Source organism: Myiozetetes cayanensis, unplaced genomic scaffold (genome assembly GCF_022539395.1).
Source record: "Myiozetetes cayanensis isolate MyiCay16 unplaced genomic scaffold, myiCay2020 scf2-11, whole genome shotgun sequence".
In the NCBI taxonomy this organism is placed as follows: Eukaryota; Metazoa; Chordata; class Aves; order Passeriformes; family Tyrannidae; genus Myiozetetes; species Myiozetetes cayanensis.
Window position 1 is genome coordinate 3,544,340 of NW_026087411.1, and position 25,714 is coordinate 3,570,053.

The window sequence follows — 25,714 nt, forward strand, 5'->3', positions numbered from 1 at the left end:
AGCAAGTCAAGTCACCAGCGCCTGGGGAATGAGGTGAGGAACATTGCTGATGGTTGCTAGTCACGTTTCCACAAAGTTTGGGAACACAGCATGCACATCTCACAGGGACACAAAGACTGGCCCGGGCAGTCACTAAGTGCTCAAAAGACAGGCATGCTTCAGTGTGGAGAGCCCGGAAAACACCAGGACTGTTGGCAGAAAGATACGAAAGCTGGGAGCAGCCGGGGCTTAGATCAAGTAGGTACTTTTCCAGATCAGTAAGTGTCAGATGCTGGGCTGGTAGAAAATTGAGACTAAGTGTGAAGGAAGACAGATTTAATGGGCAGTTTTGAGTTTGTTAAACAGGATATGCAAGTGAGGAGCTAGAGGTGTCAACAGAATATGGCAATAGGAGTGGAGATGAGACAAAGCCTGCATTAGCCCAAGCAACAGAAAAGTGTCGGAGGGTATTTCTTCAGATCCAATAGACTGCTGTTGGCCAGGGACTCCCTTCAACTCTTACCTCAGGGTGGGCTTGGGTGTGCTGTGCACACTCTCATTGTCCTCAATCTCTGGGCCGCTGTCACTGTTGTTGCACTCTTCCAGGCTGTCATAGAGCAAGCCCAGGTCTTCCTCCACCTCCTGGGTCTGGTCTACAGGGTCAGAGTCCAGGACCTGTGGGACCAAACCCAGAGGACACTGAAGAGATACAGAGTTACCTGCATCCCAGAACAGGCACATAGAAGCTGCCTGACAGTCACAAGGCACACCATGGCACCGTTCCCACCTGAGGGAGCCAGGTGGAACGCAGGCTGTGGAAGAATCCAGCGACATTGCCATTAGGCCAAAAGAGGGTGCCATAAGCATAACAGCCAGAGGAGTCTCAGACATCCATCACACTGGCAGTTAAGACATCTGGAAGAACCTTCACTGACTGTGTTGCACACTTAGTGCAGACTCTCAGCCAAGGCAAGCTACCCCCAGGCTGATGTTAGCCTGCTCTCAGTCATGGAGAGTATTGGCCCCGCAATGCCAGCTCCTGGTTCAGAGCCAGTGTGTGACAGAATCATTCTTCCTGGGACACCTCTTACAAGTAGGAAGGTGCTTCTTGATTTGAGCACAAGGCTGAGACCAATGTTCTTGAGGCAGAAGGCTTTGGAAAAGCCAAAGCCCAGTCTGTGCCATGTCTCACACCACCTTTGGCACATCCCTGAGCAGTTACAGCTCATGCCTTGTGCTCCCAGTGAGTGGGAACCAGCACTCTGACATCTACACATCTGCCAGAGACATTGCCAGGTGGGGCAGCCTTCTTGCTTCTTACCTCTTCTGTCACTTTAAACCTCTTCAGCAAAGCCACAAATTTCTGCTTGAAGTTTGGTTGCTAAAACAAAAGAAGGTAAGAGAAAAGATCAGCAAAACTATCAAACCACTTTCCAAGATGACTAACATACTGGCCACAGTTACTTTCTCTAACATGCTGTCAGCTCCTTCCTTGGTCCACAGATCCAAGGTCAGCTATGATTTCTCTCGCTCTTTAAATCTGCTGTAGGATTTGGACTAATTCTTTACTCCACAAGAAGTCACTGTCTGGGCATGAGGGGGGATGAAAGGGTTCATACTTTTTCTGCTACAGGCTGGAATAGCACTCCATTTAAATCTCCTTTCTCCCCAGACCATCTGGTTGAGGAATACTGCCTTCAAGCAAGAAAAGATGGGGAACAAACTCAGGAAAAAGGTGGTCAGGGACCTGCAGGGCCGAAGTCAACAGGGATGAGAAGAAGCTTGGAGAGCAAGGGGCTGGCAGAGCACTCCTCCCTTCTGCAGACAGGCAGAGGAGCTGCTAATGGTTCTCCTTTCTTTGTGCCTACCTTTCCTTCCTCAGGAAAGGAAAGAGACCATGTCACAGCAGCAAGTCAAAACTGTGTTGCATACAGATCATCACTGATATGAAGCCAGGCTAAACACAGTACAGATCATGACTTGAGGTACAGCTCTGAGCAACAAGCTAGCTAGCTTTTATTAACAGCAAGAGGTTTGCTCCTTCTTCTCAGAGCCAACGTGGCTCTCCCCTGCTCTGCACCAGGGCCATCATTCCCCCTCCCCAATGCCCCTCACTGCCTTCAGGGAGAGGACAAAGTGAATCCCTTCCATCCCTTTGATCACATTGTAAATGGTGATGTTACTCTGGTCATTGATGTGGTTCGGATCATTTTCCTCCTAGCCTTCTTGGTTTTCCTCAAGTCATCCTCTTCATCAAACAGATCCTGCAGTTAAAAAAGTCACAACACATCAGAGCAACTGAGTTCAGGGAGCAGCACCTCCTAGTTCTCCTGCCCCACACTCGCCCTCCACTTTGAAAAGCTCTGGTCCACCCTGTTCCCAGAGTCTTGCTTCTCACTTCCACTACCTCTCTCCATGGAGGTCCTTCTCCCTCCTTAGCACCATATCCCATAAGACCTTCTTTCCCAGTACCCGTGCCCCCAGGCCCCTCCAGAGATAAATGTACCAGCAAGATTAGGAGGAGAGACAGCAGCTTTCTGCAACAGTCCTTGTTGCAACCTAAAACTCTGCTCTCTGCACTCATCAGCCTTACCTATGAACCATGTCTTGTTCTCCTGCTCTCCCCTCTCCAGAGTTAGCTCAGAGGGTGCAGCACACAAAAAACCACAAAAAAAACATTTTTTCCAGGGGTCAGCCTTAACAAAACGCACAACTCCCAGGGACATGGGACCCTGATGCCTTAACCCAGCACAATGGGACCAGTCCGGAGGACCCTTGTGAGAGACTGAAATGTTAATCATTAATGACTCAAACAATCAGCCATTTCCAAAAGCAGCAATGTGCTTTGCCAGACCAGGTTTGCACCTAAAGGGGAGGAAGAGGGTTTTTGGATGTGTGGTGGAGAAACTTCTGATCTGCATAAGAACAGCTCAGGAGCAGAGGGGTGGAGCACCCATCGCCAGAGGATGACCATGACAAACCAAGCTTCCCTAAGCAACAAACTGGATTTTGAGCCAGATAAGGGAAGAGGTTGCTAAGAAGCAGACCCTGATAGGTGGGATAATGCCAATGTCCCCCCTTACACAACCGGATCAGTTGTAAAATCCCAAAGTCCCCCATACCAGACCCCAGGAAGGTATCAGGACATTCACAGGTAGGCCTGAAGGTATTCATCCCTTCTGATGAGGCGTAACTAGCTTAACTACACTGATGTGAGAGGCTGCTGTCATGTCTTAGAAGGTATCATAAACCGAAGTACCCCAAAGCCCACAGACTCATTCCTGAGGCCTTCCACCAGAAGACTGATCCACAGTGTTGCAACAGATCCACAGTGTTGCAATCAGTGTAAAACTGTGCCACCTCCCCCACCCCAATCAGGGTACCTGGGCATTTCCACCTAAACCTGAGCATAGATTAACCCACTGAACTCTACTTTTTTGGGGGCTTCCCCCACCCCTGACAGATCAAGACTGTGACCATCACTTTGACCAAGCAACAATCAAGTCTCATCACTGGATCCACAGGTGGTGATATCTTTCCTCTTCACCATCTACTCTCATCCTTCCTTCCTTTCTTTTCCTTATATATTTTCTTAAGTGATACCTTTATACTTTTATATTGTTATATTACTATAGATAATAATAACCAAAATGGCTACATATCTCCTTTCCATTCCCACCAAAGTGTTCTGAAATAAACCTGCCATATAAAAACACCATTTCGTGTCACTTCACTCTAATCTGCCCCAAGGGATCTATCAACAAGACCCTCAGTTATGCCTGCCTTCAGGGGTGGGCCATAACAACCCTGAACAGCAGTTCATCCCTGTGCTTGATCAGCATGCTACCACAAGTCTTTCTATGGCCCCAAACACAGGCAGTCACAACAGAAGGACAGCAAACACCTTGACACAGCTCATCACAGCACTGGGATGAGTCAAGCCACCTCTGACCATTTTCAGGCCTAGACAGTACTTCTTCCTAAAATCTCTGTACTCTCGCAGAGAGCGAGCAGCCTCTGGCCTGTTATCACAGGGAGACAGAAGAAAATCATGGTGCCAGACAGAGGGGGCTCAGCAGTGGTTTTCTGCTGCAGATCAGACACCTCCAAAGACAGATGGGTGAGACCTATGGCTCTCCAAAGTCCCTTGCCTCACCACGGACTTGATAGCAACCCACAGTCCTTTCTGCTGTCAGGTATTATGGCTCGCTGCCCTCTGAAACCATGCCAAATGTTTTACGAGGGAGATGAGAGGGCTCAGGGTGATCAAGACCTTCAACCCCCTGACTCTTGGCCCCAGAAACAGGACAAGGACATAAGCCATCTTGCCAGGCCTCCCTTACCTGGCCCTGCACGGCATCATCGCTGGCTTCCTGCTCTGAGGAGAAGCTGTCATCCTCTTCTTCGGAGTAGTTATCAATGTCTGGGGAACGATCTGAAAGCAGACGGTGCAAATGCCCCGCTAAGCACGATGCCTGTCGTGGTTCCAGCAAAATGACTGGTACTGCTGGCAGGCACTGGGGTACACACTCAGTTACCCACGTCCTGTCCCAAGCACTCGCCTTCAGGTCTGAGCGATAACACACCTGAAGCTTTGATTTTAGGACCTGAGGGGACGCTCCCGTCCTCATGGTCAATGGGCTGACTAGACAATGAGTAGATGCTGATTTCAGCCACTCGGACGTTCACATCCTTCATGTTGCTGTGGAGGCCCAGAAGTTGCCCTCCATCCGTCGGGTGCTGCATCACCTAGACAGACAGACAAGCTCCTTGACAGGATGACACAATGGCAGGTGGCAGCCCACCTCCTCTACATTATAACCCACCAACAAGCCAGAGCACTCATAGCAATGAGGGCCTGTCCACCCGCCCAGCTCTGTGCCCAGTGCTGGCACAGGGAAGGCCGTGTGAGGCTCCCCTCTGTTCCCAGCTCCTTGTACCTCGGCCATGTTAATGATGCCCACTGCAAGAGTCTTGTAGCCCAGGATTGTGCGGTTCTTGTATCTCTTCCTCCGCTGCAGCATGATCTGTAGTTTGTTGCCATCTCTCTTGAGGAAATGTGGGTACTGGGGAAGAAATGGCAGCATGAGGGCAGGGTTCAGCATGATACACAGGTAGAAAACTCTTCCTCAGTGCTGGCGTACAGCAGGATCTGACCTGCTGAGCTTTGAGGTGCCCCTCAAAGGCCACCTGCACCATTCCATCATCCTCCAAATCCCGACGCCCAGCAAAACAACCCCTGGGGCAATGGAGCAGCTGGCCTGCAGCACGAATCCGTGCTGCTATGGTCTGAGCATAGGCAATCACAGGAGGTCCCTCCCCAGGAGACTACGCCTTTCACACTTGGTCCCAGGGTTGTGCTTGCCGAAAAGTGCCAGGTAAGGAAGCCCAGGGGACCAAGCAACACCAGGTACCTGCAGTGAGAAGGTCAGCTCCAGCTCGGTCTCCATCAGGCCTCCAGGTGGGAGGACGTATTCATTTGATCTCAGGACTCGCTTTGAACCCTACAATGAGATTGGCAGACACACACTGTAAGCTAAGCTCAACCACAGACCCCACTGCACCACACACACAAGTCAACGGCATTCACAGTCCGTAAGGAGAGAAGAGAGTGCCATGACTCTGTTCTGTTCCACCTCAGAGAGACACCTTACACACATCTACCAATGCTTTGCAAAAGCCTGCAGTTTCTCCTGAGCTGCCAGAGACCCTTCTCCTTGCCTACCTGCCAGGGAACACTTGCTCTTCACAAGTCTGTTTTGCTTAATCTGGCTCTTTGCATGCGGAGTGCAAGTCTAACACTGTGCAGGGAACACTACTAGAGCCAGAGGGAGCCATGCAGAGGGAAGGAAAGGGTCCCAACATTCTGCCTCGCCAGGAAAGGGACAGGACCTGGAGACATCTCTGCCCTGCAGTAGACAGACCCAGTGCAGACAGATCCCTGTCTAAGCACAGCTGGTAGAATGTCTCTTCTGGGACCAAGTCAGGATGTTCCAGGAGAACAGGGGTCCCTCTGCTTGCTCTCAGCTTGTGTCTTAGAAAACTCCTAGTCTTTTCCTCAGGCAGCAGTCCTTATCCCTCCACATATAGATATGTTTTTTCCCCAGAATGACAGTAAGAGAGGCACTCTAACTATGTACCCACTCCAACTCTTCCCTTTACTTCTGTCCTATCTTTACTATCTCTATGTCTTGGTTTCTGATGAAGACACTGAATGACTTGCAGGATGAAAAATGCTGTCTGCATGCAGCAGGCTCTCTTGACTGCAGGGTGGCACAACTTGCAGACCCTCCCAAAAGCTGTCCGTAACGCTATTCCCAGAGTCCACGCCTGGACCAAGGCTTTCCTGTGAAAGGTCTTCCCAAAACTGAAGAGAGGAAGTGGAGCTCATCCCCTTCACCATCTGTGAGCTTTCCTGGCCAAAAATGCACTGACTCTTCCTTCCTGAACTCTCCTTTGATAACGGATGACAGGTAGTCACAATAACAGTGACCATTTGCTGTTTGATGGAGAGATTATCCACCAAAGATTCATTCTTTCATCAAAACATAAATGCTAGTGCAATTACTCTTGAAGATACTATTTTGGGGGTAAAGAGGTATGCAAAGGAAAGGTGAGGATACCCTGGGTGGTGTGTCCAGCGAGTGCAGGTTTCATAAACATTGCTGTCCTGTGCCTTACTGTCACTTACCACTATGGAAGTTACACATCCAGCCTCAATCCTAGATGAATCCAGTCCTTCAGTGAAATACCAGTGCACATCCATGTGGTGTTGCAAGGACTGGGACAAAGGCTGTTTCACTATCACAATGCAAGCATAAGAACACAGAAATACTGAGGATTCTCCATCCCTTGAGATATTAAAACCTCTACTGGACACTGCACTGAGCACCTGATGTAGCTCAGCTGTTCTGCAATTTGAGTAATGTCAGGCAAGACAAATTTCTCAGCACAACAGTGGAGTATCCCCATGAGTACTAAAGGAAAACCTTCTATCAGACTGTTACAATGAAAATCACAGCTGACAAAGAGTGTCAAGGAAGTGAAAAGCAATAGGGAGAGGTCATGGCCACAGACCTTCACTATCTAAAAACTGAAAATATACAGGAGCTTTCACTACTATAGACAGGCACATGATGTCTAGGTCTGGTTTGTGAGGTACAATTCCCAGTTTCAGGTATAAATCTGTCCTGATTGGTCTGGTTTATAACACAGTTGAAGCTAGAAGAGCATACCACACTTGGAAAAGGAGAGAGAACTAACACAGTATTGGAGACAGTAAAGCACTAACCACAGGCTACAATCAGAATTCAAGCTAAAGGTGCATTTTGAAAGAGAAAAGCCCATTAATATTATTGGCATATTTAGGGTGTAGCTGGAATTACTCAGGCAAGAGTGAAAAACAAGTGATTGCAAAGAGAATACAAAAAAAGTGTAAGTGAGATATAAACAGAAAACTCTGCATAGCAAGAAAGAGCAAAAAATCCAAGTTCCTGCAGGAAGCAGGGCTGGAGCAGCAGGCAGGCCTGGCAGAGGCAAATGAACTTCTTAGCCTGGCCTATTTTGCAGCACACACTCTGGTCTGCTATGTGGTGACTGCCAATACCATCCCTCTACAGCAGTACCAAGGTTTGAACCTGAGTCACCAGCTGTATCCTGCAAGCAGCTGCAGGAGGATCTGCATTCACAGCACCTGTCACAGGAGCTGAAAGTTCTGTGAGTGCTGGGGTTTGCTTTCTTCTTCCTTTGATTGTTTTCTCTATTCCTGGCTCAAGATAGGGTATTTCTGAACTACAGACTCGACAGTCTCCCTGTTGAGAGGGAACACCCTGTTTCCCTTCATGACATAATCAGTTATGATACCAAGACAGGTATCTGCACCTTTATGGAGCTGAGCCAGGCACATCCAAATATCTTAATGCCATGCTGAACACCACACAGAAGGAAATGCTCTATGACATCTCCAGTCTGTTAAAACAAATAACAAGGGATAAAGGTTTAAAGATCACTCAAGCGATACGAGACTAAATCCCGTTTTTCACACAGTTCAGTTCTCACTCAAGGTCACTGAACATTATATATTGAAATAACCTGTAGGAAATGAGTAAGTCCTGTAGACATAGAAAGCACCCTTAGTCCTTTGGCAGTGGTATTTTCAGAGGAAGGAGCAGGCAACAGCACATGGCACCATTGGAAGCTATCTTTTAAGACCAGAAGGGCATGATCACTATGAGGAGGAGATCAGGTATTCTAGACAGGCTTACACTGTCCTTTGGGTCACATACATTTTTTGAGCAGACTGCCTCCAGCACTGGGGCTGCTTTCTTGGTGTCAGCACCATTCAGGCAGGTTCAGAGCTTCGTTTCCATGAATCTACCCTTCAGAGCAGCAAATTCCCAACATGCAACTTTCTGAATCCAACAGAGTTGCTACTGAAATGAGAGAAAATATATCTCTCATTTCCTCTAGTCCCCAGCTGCCCCCTTGAGAATTTGCAGGTCCTCTATACATGCATCAGCTGTTTCCATCCAAAAGATGGAAACGGCAGTGCTCACTGGGCAGCTTTCAAACAGCTTCTTACTAGTGTGACTCATCTGTTACCTAGGAGAGGAGCAGAAGGGATGGATCCATCTGAGGCCACACTGTAGGCAGGCTGTGTAGAAGCTGCCTACAGCCTCCATCTGCCTTCCAGCAGTCCCAAACCCTGCCAAGGTGGCTGGTCAGCCTGAGGAGGCACACAGATCCATCCCACTCCCACAATGAATGTTAAGCCACAGGGTAATGTAGGCAAAAGCATTCTCCTTTCATTCTTCTTCAACTTTGCAGGGAGCCTACACCAGCACACAGTCATAGCTATGCAGACACACAGAGAAGAGGTGACCATGTTTAAATCAAGTCTCTGAATGCAGTCTCTATTCCATGGCAGGAAAAGAAGCACTGCAGTGAAGAGCCTCTGTGGCTTCAAACTGCTGAGGCATATTAATTTCTTTTGCCATCAGGGTGCAAGATTGGCCTGTAGCAGGGATGGGGGTGATCTGTTTGAAAGAGCTGGAGTCCCACTGTGCAGCCTATTCCACAGTCTCACATTTGCAGTGCATGAGAGGGGGTAGTTGAGGACCTACACACTCAGAGCATATCAGTCCAGGCATAAGGGGTGCTGCACAGAAACCCAAAGTTCCCCACTCCCATGAAACACACACAGCTTGGGCCAACAATGCAGGAGAGAAGTGAGACCAACCTAGCCTTCCCAGCCAGGAGGGACCCACAGCTCCTATCTGGATCCCAGCCCCCCAGTTCCTGTCAAGCTGCCACTTGTGGCCCAGCCTTGATTGCTTCCACATTTCCAGGGGCCAGGCCCTTTCTGCTGCCCAGGTTGTTTCCTTGCCTGCACCAAAGGGGCGCAGGTCTTAGGGGTCCCAGTGCTTTCAGCTCTCCCGGATGACATCATACACACAGCGATGGAAAGGCCAGCAAAGTGGGACACTGACCAATAACGCGTAAATCACAGTACCCTCCTGCTGTCCTCACTCCAGGCCCCACGTTTCACGTATTTTGCTTTCAGTTTCTTCTGTGCAAGTGAATCAGATCTGCCATGAAGACAAACTCCAGCTCCCAGAGCTCCACTAATACTGCATCTTCCAGCATTAATCCAGGATTTAGATCCTAATGTGTGCGGCACAAAGAGCTCTGTGGGAGCACAAAGCTGCTGAGCTTCTGCCTCATGGTGCTTTCAATGGGATCAGCAGCTTTCCTGCCACCTGACAAGAACGAAGGAAGGACACCAGCGCCGTAGCTGGGTCAGAGGGGCTGTGGTGAGAACACACACTCAGATGTATCTTGCTTCTGTGCTGTGCTTTGGCAGGTGGAAAGGCCTGCCCTCATAAGAACCTATCTCTTCACTACCAGCTGCAGAGAGGGTGGGGGGATTGCACATACCAAGATAATGGCAAATTCCCTGTCCCCTTGGTGAAAAGATCCTCTCCCCTCCACTCTGCCTGGTTCAGAACAGAGGCACCAGGCCTAGCACAGAGAAAGGGAAGGGACAGTAGAGGTGACTGTGAGATCACGCATGGTACAAATGTCAGCAGAAGTTATGCACAGAGGTGATGCTGATCCCTAGCACCCTTCCCACCCTTCACTCCCCAGGGAGTGATCTGGATGGAGGGCACTGCCAGAAACCACTCAGTACTGACCCTGTCTAAAGGGCTGAGAACAGTGGGAAGCCAAAGTCTGAACAGCAGCTTGAGAGGAGGGCCTTGGCTGAGGCAGGCAGGAAGGCATGGCACATTCTGTCCCAGTGCCTAACCAAATTCATCCCTAATATAAACCAACACCACGCAGTTTGCTGCTGTCCCACCGGCCTGAGAGCCAAAATCTCCCCAAGGGTGCTAACAGAGACAGAAGGGGTTGGTTGGCACAAGGCAAGGGACATGCAGACCAGCACTTCACAGAGAGCAAAAGGACAGGCTTGGCCTGCTGCCATCAGGCAGCAACACGGAGAGGAGCCTACCTGAATCTTCACAGCGATAAGCACAGAGCTCAGCTCTTTATCCAGCTCTTTCAGCACCGTGAGTTTCTTCAGGCGCAGACTGCAGAGCCTGTAAGACAGAGAGAATGGGACACATTCAGGCACCACCATCCCTGGGGCCCTGCCACATGGTACCCGGTGCTCAGAAGGCAGCCTGGATGCTTGGCCCACTCGCAGGCACAAGCTTGGCCGAGGAACACCAGCAGTCAGGCACCACTGAGACAGACCATTGGGGAAAAAACGAAAGAAGAGAAATTAACAGAGCTAAAGCAGGCTTAAGGGATTAGTGGGAGACAGGAAGTCCAACAGCAGGCCATATGGTAAAGAGATCCCTTCCCAAGCAGGGCTGTTGCCAGCTCTGCTTAAATCTACCTTGGCCACAATGCTGTTTATTTATAAATCAAAGCACTTAAATCCACTCTTATCCTGGACTTAGTTAAGGCAAATGTTCCCATGCTCTTCTCTTGCACGGTACCACACAAAGCTGACTCGGGAAGCAGCCCCACAGGAAGCTTCATACAGCAGCCACCCTGACAACCACAAAAACCTGGGGACTCAGCATGGTAAGTGGCACTTGCAGGAAAAAGCTAGGAAGGAGCCTGAGGCTAAGTGAGAAGAGCGACTTTTGCTGCTCAAAGAATTAGTCAGTGAGACAGCTCAAAGAATTAGACAGTGAGAATTAGCTGTGAGACAGCCAGCCACCCCGATCTCCTGCCCAGGAGCCTGCAGCAGAACTCCCACAGACAGCACTTGTAAGGAACTCTGTGTCAGGGAGCACAGGCCAGGCTCGTCTTTACCAGCAACACCAGCACTCTCATGTTTCACAAGTCAGCCCCTGTGCTCCACACTCCACAGCTGCAGACACTGGCACCCAGGACTTTTGTGGATATCAGTACGCTGGACCTGAGATTCAGGCCATCCTTCATGGAGAACAGATTTGGCTGCTACCAAATACCTTTCTGTCTGACACACTGTGCTCTCTGAAGGGTCAAATCTATTCTTTCCTGCTTTTATTTTTAAAGGAAAAAACCCTGGTTTTACTCTGCTAATGTACAGGAACAGTGTAGAACAGCCCAGAGGCGGAATGACAGTGAAAAGGGAAGGATAGACAGCCAAACTGCAGGACAGGTTTAGGACTCAGCAAGCACTCACTTCCTACCATAGCCCTGCCCTACCTTCTAAAATAATTTTGGCTTGTGCAGAAGATTTTCTGGACTGTGACTGCAACCCTGCTGCTCTGTCCTTTATATTTGGGTAGCAGGGCATGGTAGAGACCAGAATTCAGGAAGCTGGGAGTGCAGACAAGCTCTTGTACACTTGTTTGTCTCAATGGCCTGCATTCCTCCAGCCAAAACCCAGGGCTACAGATCCCTAAGCCCTTGTACCCTGTGCACCCCAGCACTACAATAAGTGATCCCATCTCTGTCCACCCTCCCCCTCTGAGCTTCTGCTTGTAGGAAGGGAGAAACCTTATCATCTGGGGCAGGTTTCTTCCTCCCCAGAAATACTTAGGCAAAGTTAGGAGTGAGCTGAAGGGAACAAGGCCAAAGACAAAGAGGATACCTTTTGGGCTGGAGGGGGCCTAAGGGGGACTAAGAGCTCACCAGAAAGATGGAGTACAGCAACTACACCAGATGTACTAAAGGAAAGCTTGCAAAGAGGCTAAGTTTAGCTAACACCATCACTAACCAGTGCAAGCTTTGACTGTCCTTAGTCCCTAGACAAGGCACAAAGAGAAATGGGGCTTGAACGTGTAAGACAAGGATAGAACATCTACTCAAATTTTCCTTACAGCACTGATCTAGTTACCTGCACGGAAATGTTATCCCCAAAAGATTAAAACTTCCATACGGATATCCAGTCTTAATTTGAGGATATTAAAAGGATCTCTACCTGGTAGTTGTTCTCGTTGTAAAAACACACTCCTTATCCAAACTAATCCATTCATTAGCTCTTCATACTCTTCTCTGAGGTACTCAGGAGTTCTGTCAGTACCTGGTATTTTTTCTCAGGGAAGAATAAGTGCACACCGATCAGCTTTACCCACTTGGGCAGTTCTTTCATCTCTGACAAGGCACTCTAAAGCTTCTTTCTTCTCTCTCTGAAAGCTTCTATCCCCCTCCAGCTTTAAAGCTCTCTTTTACATAGTGAGAGACGCTGTTCTCTGCACTGGGTCCTTCTCATACCACACGCAGGAAGGTGGTTACCCCCTTCCACCCTCTGCTCTTCTTCCCCTGCAGCACTCAAAGATCCAACCCCACAACTCCAACCCTTCTCAAAACAGTGCTTTCTAAAATACCATTACCCTTCCGACAGGGATTAACAGGCATGTTCTGGAGTCTAAATGTACTTATTTGCAGCACAAGAGCACACAATTTTTAAAAGGATGCTCCCTTAGCAACTTGGCTGTCCCCGATGATCCTCTTTTGATCTGTTATTTAACCAATCCCTGCATCACCCAGATTTGTGTCACTGCTGGGTGTTCAGTGGCAGTACTGGGCAGTAGTGGGTCTCACACTAATTTCTGCATATCTCTACGGGACAGGATCGATCTACAGTGATCAGAAGGGTATGCTGCTCTGAATACTTCAGCCAAATCCCATGGCAACTACCCCATGGTTTTGCCCAGAACTGATCAGTGTGTGATACCCCCAAGTGACTAACTTTTTGCTAGACAAACTATAAATCTGGATTTACTTGCTCCTATAATTAATCACAATAACTAGCAACTGTTCGTGACCTGTAGAACTACTGTAAGGACTTCCTCTATATCCAGCTGTGGCAAACACGACTAACATTCTGATAGCAACAGTGACTGGCATCAACAAGTAAAATGAGCTCCAACAGGACAGTCTGACAACCTCTTGGACCTCCAGTACTCCTACACTCCACTACTGGTTGTTTACTGGTGAGGAGTACTCATTTTTTCCTGGTATTATCTTTAAAAATGCTGCCTTCTTTCCATCACTAGCTTGGATGGTCAGTCAGCCAAAAATCCTCTTTCCTGATCATGGCTTTTCAAACATGCAACCAAAGAAAGCACCTCCTACTTTTCACTTGTTCCACCCTACCTCTTTATTCAGCCTGGTATCCAGCAGGAGCACACATCCCTCCAGGGATGCCTGAGGAGGTAACAAGCAGCAGTATGTCTGCACATTCACACACCCAGCACTGCCACCACCCCCAGCTTAGATGACGGTAACAAAAAGGAACACACATGCACATATGAACACACACTCATCCCAGCAGCACGCCCGGCTAAGGAGCACATGTGTGTGTGCACCGACACATACACAGACAGACACACAATGCCTGGATGCACCTTAGCTAAGCAAGCACTGACTTTCAAAGTTGGGATTCTGAACCGCAAGCAATTACATCAAAATAAGAACATGAGGGGCAAGAAGGGGAAAAAAAAAAAGAGAAAGGAGCAAACGCAGGAACTCAGTGAGTTAACAATTCCTTAAAACCTCAGAGATGATGTTTTCTAGAATATGTTTTCAGACACTTAAGTCATACTTTCTTTTGCTTTTCTTTCCTGCTCCAGGTTGCAGTGTCTCAGCTGTTTCCTTCCTCTCTAGTTAAATGACAAATTTGGAGCTTTTGCTCTGAAGTCTGATTGAAACACTCATAACACTTTCACCAAGTGGCCTGTGAGTTCATTTTGAAAAGCAAAGCTCCTGTAACACATACATTTTGAGACGTTCAGTGCCAGCAGCAAAGCACTGCCTCCAGCTGCTGTTTACAAATGCCAAGAGGCGACTGCTGCTGCTCTCAGAGGACACACACACAATGGCTAAGTTTTTTAAGGAAACTTTCCTGTCTGAGTGGTCCATCAAGGACCACTCTGGGTGTCACACTCCCACCACTCCAGACTTTCACTTCTGGGACAGAAGCCCCTTCACAGGGGGTGGCTCCATTGGACCCACGGATGCCCTGACTGCCTCCCACACTCATTTAATCACAGTGCAGTGATTAAATGTAATAAACAGCTTGAGCTGATGCCTGCAGGGTCAAAGGAATCTTCGGGCTTTTTTACCCTCTTTTTAGCCTGTTACTCACATGCTCTTCATGCCTCTTACACATGCCTCTTGATCCAACGGTGATATTTGGTCTGGGGTCTTCTGCTTATTTATTTGGGTTCTACAGAGTCTCTGGGTGAACCAGCCACACAGCGCCACAGATGGCAGTGTCCTTTGTCAGGCAACAGGTCAGTGCGAGTTCGTGGCTTCTTTCCTGGGGCTCCAAGCCATCTCCTGCCGTCCAGGGCACAAACCTGCAGCTCACACTGCAGCTGCACACCCAGCTACCTGAACTAGGTGTATTCCTCGATAGCTTTACTGTTGCATTTTCAAGGCCAATGATTCAGTGAATGCCACGTATCTCTAAAGCCCCCAACATCAGGGGAATACAAACCAGAGGTACAGTTCCTAAGGCTCACAGAAAGCAAAGGAAAACAGGATGAAAATACATCTGTGCACAGTACAGGAGGTGGTAAATTTTTTCTGCTGGCATCCTGGCACTGTTCAGGGCTTGGCTTACTGACCACTGGTGAGCAGTAGGTCATTCTCTGGAGAGGACTGTTTCCCTGGACATTTCAACTGATTTTATCAAGTGGCAGCAGCCAGGTTCCTTGGGTTTTCCTGTAGCTCCTTTGCCACCTATAAATGTTAGAACAGATCCACCTTTCCCAGCACTGGCCCTGTGCACATCTTTGTCAACACTACAATCCTTATTAGATGAACAGCCATGGACCAAGCCTTCAACAGAGGCAATTTAGTAGCTCTTCAATAGTTTTCCTGACTTTGACAACTCAGGTTTCCCTTTCAAGGTGATATCAAACTCTGAGACTGGGCTTCTGGAGAGCTGCCAGATCTTCTGTGGGGCTCACAAGGTAAAGGTACGGGATGCTCCCGACAGTCCTGCACCCCTGCTGGAGCAGGGGCTATTCCCAGCAAATGTTCCCGTTAGAGGACAGAATGCAGCCAGCCAGGACCAGACATCCCAGGCATGGGGACACCCTGCAGACTGGCTGGTCTTAAGGAGCAGCTTGTAAAAGCAGTTTAACTCCCTCTGATCAGAGGAGTGTCCAGCCCTACAGCTCACCTCTGATAGTGGCCAAGGGAAGGTGTCAAGGGAAGAGCACATCAACAGGGTGAGGCTGGCGAGATACCACCCGGAACGTGCCACAGCTTTCTGAAGTCAAGGTACTCCCTGAGCCACAGTGGTATCTATGCATGAGACACCACTGATGTACGCAGAGGGGAGGAGAGACCTACTCCACTTTCAGAAACCAAGTCCCTGTTGCCAGCAAACAGGAGCAATGAACTGGGACAGCAGCAGGTTCATCAGGCTCTGCAGCTTGAGCATCAGGACAGGTAGGTGGGCCAATTATAGACATACTGGGATGAAAGCCAACATCATCCTGCTTTGAGAGCCTTCCCAAGGGAAAGAGAGACAGAATAGTCAGGGCTTTCTTGCACACTCTTGCCGGAGTCACCAAACACCTGCGGTGTATCAGGTCCTTTGGCCAAGCTATGCAAGGTGGTGTGCAGCACAACAGCCCTGGTGCTGACCAGAAATCCTCTCCTTGCCATAAGAGAGGCATTTTGGCTCCTCTGCATCCTGGCTGACAGCAGCTTGCTATCAATAGCACATGTCTGCCCTGCTGCTGGATCCAGAGCAGAGTTCTATTACTGAAAATTGCAGTAGGTTTGACTTATCCCAATTACCAAGTGATCTTCACAAAGGAAATCCTAAAGCATGAAGACAAAAACTCCTCAGGTTGTTACATCCCTTTATTTCCTGTAAAGCATTTCACAGCTTATGGTTCTGCCTGCCTCACGAAATCCAGTGTGTTTTCCCACGTGACTATTCCTCCTCTCCATCATTCCATCTCCTTTCAAGTGCCTCTAGACAGACAAAACCCGAGCCAATGCTCAGGCATCCCAGAGGACCAGCTGACACTCTTCTTCCTTTTGTCTCTGAGGCTTGTAACAGCAAAGGAACGTAAAGCCTGTGCTGAGAAGGGGTTCCTTCTCCTCACAGCAACAACTTGGCTGCACTACATGGGAGCAAGACAGGCAAAGGCATGCTGGGAAGGGCAAAGAATTACAATGTCACTAGGGTACACACTACAGAGAGCAAGGTGCCATCCTCAGTCAAGAAAAAAGGGAGGCAAAGGGAAGAAAACAATGTCCTGAAAGCAGATACATCCATCTTTCCCTGTCTTCACTGCTGGCTGCTTGCAGCTGCCCAGAGTCTTCCTCACAGCCTTGTGTCCTGCTTAGCATGTGCCCCTGGGATGGCCATTCAAGATAGACCAAAAAGAGGCCAGTGCAGGCCCTGACAGTGCAGCATATTAAATGGGACCTCAACACTGCATTGAATTGGAGTACCTCTTTTTTAACTTTTAGCCTCATGGAAGAGAAAGCCCAAACAATCAATGCTGTTATCATCTGACTGGGCAGTTCATTCTTAACTGCATGAAACATCACTGTGTATGCACATTTATGGGGCATGACTGCTCCAATCAGCCCTTGGAAGGGTGCCTAACTCTTTATTCTCTGGGCAGATGATTCTGGTTTGGTCAGCAACTTGCCCTTGAGCTTGCTGCACCCGGCTGCTCTATTAAGCATTCTGTAGCGTCTTTCCCACTGTAGGGACCACACACAGGTCTGCCCAGGAGCTCTGACTGCCACCCAGAGGCCTCCCAGGAACCGCCTGCTCTTAGGACTGCTGTGTGCTCAGATACATATTTCACAGTATTGCAATACCACTGAGACAGCACACAGCCACTCCCAACAGATGCACAGGACAAGAGCCGGTCACACACCAGATACAACAGTCACAACAAGGCGTAACAGGCATTCCAGGCTGGGTCAGGTGCACCAATGAGATAAGGGGGCTCAGATAAAGGACAAGAACATCAGCAGACTGTGTATGTGTTTCACCCAGTAGCAGTAGCTACTAGTGATCACCAGCAACAGCCACCAGAGCTGCTTGATGTCAGTGTGAAAGCAGTCAGGTGTGAGAGATGAAAGCGCAGTCAGGTAATGGATTCACTGATTTTGTCTGGAAGACATAAGATTCACTCAGCATTACAGAAGAGATTTGTTGGATTTATTTAGGTGAATATGAAAATCTTTCTAAATACCTAATAGCATGTACGAAATCATCCTGTTCCTCAGGGGTTTCAAAACTGGTATCTGACGTCTGTAGTCAAACTGTAGCCAAAACTGTTCCTGGACCAGCCACTGTTTCCTTCACAGGAAAGTTTCAACAGGTTATGCTTTTGAAACATCCTTTTTAAAAGAGATCAGCCAATATGCATTACTGAGCGTACACCAGCCCTATACACATGAGGAGAGAGACAGACAGACCAGCAGCAGTGCTTGTGCTCAGGGAGCAGAGCACTTTTCTTTCCAAGAAGCTATGTGTACTACAGGCTTTCAGCTGCTTTTGTGCTGCCAAAATGTTACCATGCCAGCAGTGCACACTGAAAAAGATCTGAACTACTCATAACATTGCATTTCTAATGAAAGAATGGCTGCTCAGGACAAGAGCTAACACCGAGATCCCTCTGCTTGTTTGCTGCCCATGGCATAGTGAGGAAGTGGGGACTGTTCCAAGCAGGAGGGCACTGACACAGACACCATGGCATCCCAAACCAGGACAGAAGAGGCCTGGCTGCAATGAAAAAACAGCTCTCACACAAATGCTTGGCCATACACGAGTATTCCCTGTTCTCCAGTATCCTCACTAAGCACAGACAGCAGTGACACTCATGAAACAGCAAAGCTCCCTGGGGTTCCTTCTGGTCAGGTCTGCAGCCAACTGCTCCAGGGCACATGTGCTCTCCTTCTCGAGGCTGCTGAGCCATCCTCTGGTGTTTGCATGTGCCTTGTCACATAGGCAAGTATATGCCAGTGTCTCTGCAAGCAAATCACTTCTGAAAAAGCCAAATGCTGCTTTCTCAGACCACTTCAAACACAATAGCAGAGGCCAAGTCAAAGATAAGCCTGTATTATAAAATGCTTCCTGTTCTGGGGCAGATTTCTTTAAGCAAACTGTCTTTTGCAGGCTCCACAGCTACAGACAGCTCCACAGTTTCAGACTCAGTAATATAGGCAGCCTCAAAAAGAAGCAGACCACTCTGGCCCTATTAGCTGTATGTGTTGTGGACTGGGACACCGTACACAGCAGACAAAAAGACTGCCAAAGTCAATACATAACCTAAATGCCACCTCCTGACTGCTTTCTCCCAATCAGCCCTGCTGTGGACTGAGAGATCCCACATGTTGTGTGTGCCACCCTGGAGAGCAAATTACGCACATCCTTCCCTTGATCTCAGGACATTCCTTCTAATGCAGCTAGTCCCACTGTGGGAGGAAAGAGCAGCTCCTACTGTGATGCCAGGCCTACCTAGCACCACAAACTACCAAACTGGATGAGCACTGCCTGTGTATGCAGCCAGTGCAGAACCTGGGCAATATGAAACAGACCACTACAACCTGTCAGCATTGGCAGGGCTATTCCTACTCCTCCTTTCTAGCAAGTCTCTTCTCTCCAGAGAGAATTCAACATAGAGCTCTGCCCAGCAGAGTTGTTTCCCAATAGGTTTATAACCTCTTTGATGCACAGGTCTCTTAACCTACTGATCCAGACCAGTGAGGCCACTGTGTGGACCACACACAACAGATCCTTGTCTGAAAAGTGGGGAAGCTACAAATGGACAGTTGTTAAAACCATGGAAGAGCAATCACTCTGTATTCAATGTCCAAAACAAGATCGGGGGAGAGGAGTGGAAACCCTGAGATCTGCCTAGAAAGACACCATTGGCTGCTCCAACCTATCGCTGTCACAGACATACCAGAGCTATCTCACATCCCACATCGAGGAGCTGCAGCTTACCTGGCATTACAGAGCAGCTCTCCTTTTAGCATAGAAGTGCCTGCAAACACTCCAGTGTGCATTGCTTCTCCTCATCAGTCAGCTTCAAAAATAACAGAGACATCCATCTTGTCACACCACTGCAATCCATAACTTCTGGGCTGTTTCTACCCAACCATGCATGCTTTTTTGAGGCAGAGATGCCACACAACCCATGCAGGTGGAGCGGAAGTGAGAAGGCTGTACATGTTGCTATGGCTCACACCAAATTCCCTAGCTCAGGGGTACCATGGTATTTACCAGAAAATCCCAGCAATAGAATAGTGGTTTGTGTCCAGGTCCACTATGCCTGTAATATCAGGCTCCCTGAGAGCAGGCATCGAAAATCGTGAACCAGCTACACGTGCAAAAATAGAGGAGCTGCGTCCAGGGAGTAGCCTGAGCTCCAGTGGGCCACAGCAGAGGCATTTTCTCCTTGGGGCCCTCTCCAGGTGAAACATGCAGGCAGCTGCTATCCTAAGTCATTCCTGCTCACTGGCACTCAACCAGCAGGTTGCCAGGCTGTCCAGCAGACTGTCCCTGCTCTCCAAGGTGCTGCACCTTGAGCTCAGCAGTGTCACGTACTCGCAGGCTGGCAGGGCCCTGGGGGTCCCAGCAAGCAGCCCAGGGACTAAGCAGATGATACTCCATGCACTTCATGCAACTGCTCACTTCTGGCCACTGCCCCAGTGGAACAGGACATTCTTTCCAAGGATCACTGTGCCCACCCACCATCTCAGCAAGCTGCAAGCAGAGCCAGGAGCTATCATGGCAGACATTTCGTCTAGCAAAAGGGTCCATAAATAACTTGGTGTGACTCCTCACCACAGCCTGTACTACAGCCACACTGGGCACAGGCAGGCATCCAAAGACACCCTGGCGAAGAAAATTTGAACTTTTAACATACATTAAAAGTTCAACACCCTACCAACCACTTTGTCTCTTTAAAGCACAGTTATGTAGTGCTCACTAAAGCACCAGAGGGCCCATTGAAGAATTCAGGAAACAGAGGGACAGGTGGTTTAACATACAATCCCTTCCCACCAACCCATGGGAATCTGTGGCTGAAGAGAAAGGATTTCCTGCACAATAGGTGCACACAAAACCACTTGGTGCAATGGAGGTGTTCCTTTATGCCCATTATAGTGGCATATGCTGGTCTATATGTTCAGATGCATTGCCCTTGTTTTCTCTCTAAGTACTCTGAATTTTATACAGGAGGCTGTTAAGTATTTCTGAAATGAGTCGTCCCCAGCTCTTCTATGTAGCCTTTTAGAAAAACATTTGCCAGTGCACATACCTTGGGACTGGCCCACAGGAAGCTCTGCACCAGCCAACTGAAGCAGAAGGGACAAAATGTGGCTTTTTTGGTTCACTGATCAAACTGTAAAAGAAGCCTATAAAAGAAATAAAAGCTAGTTCCAGCCCAGAATAATACTGAAAAATTTTAAAAACAGTCATGAGGGGACAGCTTTGAATCAGACTATCTAGCAGTGGTTAGTAAGGGCAGGAAATAAGACTGCAAGGGACTGAAATTCGAGCCAATTACAATTTCTAAGAGGACAAAAGTCAAGGGACAACAACATCAGAGGAGAAAACTTAACTAAAGGCCCAGGATCTGAATATACCAAAAGTGTACCACTTAAAGTAAAAACCTAGTACAGATATATCTGGCAGTTCCTTAACAGAAACACTGCTTGCAGCTATAAATAGGCTGCCAGTTCAAAAGAGAATGTCTAACTTGGGATAATCCCATACAGAGAAGAGGTAGAGGAAGCTGTTCTCCAGGGAAGGCCAGGTACAAAAGCACAGGATCTTTTGTTAGCACAATTCCTTGGATGCAAGGAATTATAGTTCTCCCACATGTATAAAAGATCAATCAGAGATTCTACAGATCGTCACCACTGCTCCTTATCGTAAGTGGCAGGATCAGCCCAGATGAGATAGGGAAGATGAAGGCACAGAGGTTGAGGTGAGGAGAGACACCAGTCCACAACAGCTCGAGATTCAGCAACTATCCAGAATCCTGGAAGCTGCACAGACTATCTGACATGCTCAGAGCACCTAGCCTCACAATCACAAGCCAGTAGCAGGGCCAGCAGTGGCAGAGCCAGGGATGTCCAGCCCAACAGCCCGCAAAGCCTGCATTGGTTTAGGATTTTTAACATGCACTAAATTGCATTGGCAGATTGAAATATCGTTTTACAAGAATAACCCTTACTTAAAATCAGCACGTAATTAGAGAAACATGTACAGGTCAGTTAAATTGGACTGCACTACACTTACTCTTGCCCTCATCAAGAATATACACAACCTGCCACCCTTCACACTGCAGCAGCCAAAGCACGTGACCCATACGGACAAGGCATGTCTTAGCTGTGGGACAATTTGCTTCTCAGAAGTAACTCCAGCACTGCCACAAGGCACAAGTTGATGTGATCACTCTCTAGTCAAAAGTGAATACTCTTCATGAAGAAATCATCCTTGTTCAGTTTAAAAGGTTTTTCCTCCATCAAGCCTTATGAACAGAGTCAGATGTACTTAGGTACTGCCATTCTTAAAAGGAAAACATTTTTGTTCTACTGTATCATGGTCAAACAGTCCAAGTGGACAACAGGATACACTGCTGTCCTCCAAAACTCATTAGTCCCTACCCTATAAGTCCAGAAGGCTGTTAAAAACCTCATCTCTAACGTAGCAAAGCCTCAGACACACAAGAACTGCCATGCCATACTTCCCAACGTCTTCTGCAGGCTGCAAGTCACTGCTCCAGGCAGTGGCACAGGCTAAGCCCCCCCCATCAATGTCCACACTTCACTTCCTGCTGTGGCAAGCTCATGCAAATACATCCTGCAAGCTGCTGCTTCGTGTAGTGATGCATAAACACAGCCCATGCAAATGCAAGCATGACCACAGGCGAGCTCCGCTCTTTGCCAGTCCGAGCCCTTTGCCAGTCACCACTCTATCTCCAGTACGACATGCAGCCATGAGAACAAGATGGATATGGGAAGGAAGGCCAACTCCCACTGCAGGCTGGCCTGGGATGTGCCACTGCTGAGAGAAGACAGATTTGGGTGCAGTGGAAAATGCTCCTCCCACACGAAGAACATCCATCTGACGGGAGTCCTGTAGCAGGACACATTTTTAAAGACCTGTCAGGTAAGAGGAAGGAGACCCACTAGGAGCAGGCTCAAAACACTCCTAATGGGAGAATTAACTGTGCAAGGGAGAGCTACTCAAGCCCGCCAGGTTGCCAGAACTTGGACAGTTCCCAGAAATCTGGGAGGAAGTAACACTAACAGAGAGACTCTTCTGCAGAGAGCTTCCCCAAAACGTGCACAGCTACACCAGACATCCTCTCCTCCATTCCTCCAAGAATGCCTCCCAAGGTCCCACAGGCACATGCAGTTGCTGATGTGCAAAGAGACTGGCACAGCACACCACCCTTTGCAGGACAGCTGGATGAGCACAGGGTCACAGCAGGAGGAAGCCAAAGTGCCACTGCTGCAGCACTCAGATACAAATACATATATATATATATAAATATAATGTTGTTGGACAACTTTAACTGGCCCTCTGAAAACTCATGACTGCACAGTCTGTTTTTCTTTCATAGACAGGTCCTTAAGTGGTATCTGAGCAAGAACAGCCTGCAGATTCACCCTGGGAGGTGATCTTAGTGAAGGACTCACAGATCAGAGAACGGCTCAGAACAACCAGAAGATGTCCTAAGGAGAACCTGCTCCAAATGACTATTCAGCTCTTGGATTCAAGACACACACAACATGCACAGTTGATGAATGGGCTCTTGGAAAAAGGGTAGGCAGAGTAGAGACAGTCAGCTGAGCTCAGCAGAAAGAGATGAACTTCCAAGACCTGTTTCAAATGTCCTCTCAAAATACTCTGGTGACCAGTGACAGGACCTAAGGGAATGGCATGAAACTGTGTCAGGTGAGGTTTAGGCTGGATATTAGGAAAAGGTTCTTCACCTGGAGAGTAGCTGGGCACTGGAACAGCCTTCCCAGGGAAGAGGTCATGGCACCAAGCCTGCCAGAGTTCAAGAAGTTTACGGACAATGCTCTCAAGGCACATGGTGTGATTCTTGGGGTCCTCCTGTGCAGGGCCAGGAGGTGGACTCCATGATCCTTGTGGGTCTCTTCTAACTCAAGATATTCAATGATTCTATGATACTGTAGACAGCCTGAAATCTCAGCATCCTCAGAATATTTAAAAAGTTGCTGGACAGAGATCTAACGCATCAGAAAATTCACATCTGAAATCTGCCTGCAACTTAGCCAAGAGGTCAGGCACAACCAAACAGATCAGCATGCTCATGCCCAAGAAGCTTGACGCATCTGCAGTCTGGAAATTCATATTTTACTCTAGAATAAAAAGTCTTCAGCAGCTGTGGGATGCAGCCACTGTTTCCTTGGCAACAGGGATGGTAGGATATCTCTCCCCAGGGCTGCTTTCTCCCTGGAGAGTCACAACCAGGGCAAAGTACTAAAAGGGCACCCACAGACCCCCCCCTTCAGTCTAGCACTCTGCTGTTGGCAACTAATTGCTTTCACAGGAGGTCAGCAGCATATAACCACTGGACTCTCACAGCACTCAACAGCTACAAGTCCAGATACCATCTGAAGCTCAAGAACACTGTCAAGGTTCTCAACATGCTTCTGGGTCTGTAGAAGACTTTCAGGGTCTGCATCCAAAGGATGAGCAGTTAGAAATAAAAGCAATAATTAAGACTACAGAACTGAAAAAAACCCACCACATATTATCCAATTCAGGAGTCACTATTCTTAAAATTAGTCATAGGGCTCCTTGCTCAAACTGGAACACTACATCCACAGCAAAACCATCCTAGGCAGCCCTAGTCTAGGTGCTGTTTGTCAAATCAGAAGTTATCATCTTAAGACTTGGACCTTTAACTTAAGCTTTTCATTAGGTTGCGTGGATATCTTGGGGAGGGTTCAGCCATTCACTGGACCCCATGACTAGTGCATAGCTCAAATAGCTCAAAGTTATCCTACAGCTGACATCTGTGATCTATGATTTTCTGTGCCCTGCTATACACACGCACTCCCCTGGCAAATCAGGCCCACACTGTTCCCATCACATTAGCACAAACTCTCCACTGCCTCCCTTGTTTGGTTGAGGACCTCTCTGAGGAAAGTCTCACTAGCACGAGATAACATTTTCCTGAGCCAGGCCATGGCCACACAAACCCCTAAGTTCCTCCTCAGAGACCATCTGTCCCAGATCAAAGGCAAACATGATCACAGCCGACTGAGACATCAGAAAGAGGTTTCTTGCTGTTTTGACTAACCACAGCTGGCTATGGAATTTGTTTTAATCCTTACCAGGTGAGGAAAGCAGCCCAAACTATTCCCCCTTTTGTGGCTGAGCAAAAGACAGGCATGCTGCCAAAAGCCTGCTGCTTCTGAAGACACAGTTCTCCAGCACTTCTCCATGCACTACCAGTTGACCACAAATTTGCCCTGTGACACAGTAGAAGGGAGTCTTGGTCATGGGTGTCTGACCTACAGAACCATGGCTGGGGAATTAGAAGGAAGGCCGGCATACACACTGAGGTTTGGCTATTGCATTCCAGTGTAAAAAGTAACAAACTCTGAGCATGTAGCTCAAAATTTAAATGAAACCTAAACCAAAGACAGTGAATTTCTTTTGCAGCAATACATTAGTCTAGACTGTTCTGTTCTCTGCAAGCAACAGGATTTGTTACTGAAGCATGAACTGATGTTTGCAAATACACACCAGTGGCAACTTTCCACAGTCATTAACCTTTCTTACCCTGCACATGTTTTCACCTGCCACTTCAACAGTCTGTGTTCACAGAGGCCTAATAGGCTATGATTCTTCCTCCAAATGCTGCTGAAATCCTTATCCTGTGTTTGTCTGGAGGTTTAGACTTACTGGGGACAGGTGCTGATTTTGTCAAGATTGTTCAAAAGAGCCTATTAAGCTTGCACTGGGTGCCTACAAAGAACAGGCCTGTGCTTCCAGGGGATCCCTTGACTGTGCTCACCGTGGCTTCCTATCATGTTCAGCTACGAGAAAACAACCAGGGATGAGGAAAACAATGCACAGAGCAGTGAGGAATACTAAGCAAGTGATTTGCTATCACAAATTCATGGAGCTGGGAGCTTTCCAGAGGACAGAACACAGCACTGGTCTTACTGCAGAAAGGGCAGACACAGGGCACTGGTGCAGCAAGATGCAGCTCCATGGGAGCTTACAAGAGCAACGTGTTTC

At 48.2% G+C, this 25,714-nt stretch overlaps 1 protein-coding gene across 2 annotated transcripts in view; it reads right to left on the reverse strand.

Annotated features, from left to right (window-relative positions):
- LOC126639607 (phosphofurin acidic cluster sorting protein 1-like) overlaps positions 1-25,714 on the reverse strand; it is a 57,497-nt gene that overhangs the window by 9,420 nt on the left and 22,363 nt on the right. For both annotated transcript variants that reach the window (XM_050314594.1, XM_050314595.1), the window contains exons 2-9: positions 10,490-10,577; positions 5,394-5,483; positions 4,920-5,045; positions 4,566-4,728; positions 4,323-4,414; positions 2,163-2,243; positions 1,301-1,360; positions 503-654 (exon numbers count right to left, since the gene is read on the reverse strand). In XM_050314594.1, coding sequence (XP_050170551.1) covers positions 503-654; positions 1,301-1,360; positions 2,163-2,243; positions 4,323-4,414; positions 4,566-4,728; positions 4,920-5,045; positions 5,394-5,483; positions 10,490-10,577 — 852 coding nt within the window. The remainder of the gene's footprint in view (positions 1-502; positions 655-1,300; positions 1,361-2,162; positions 2,244-4,322; positions 4,415-4,565; positions 4,729-4,919; positions 5,046-5,393; positions 5,484-10,489; positions 10,578-25,714) is intronic.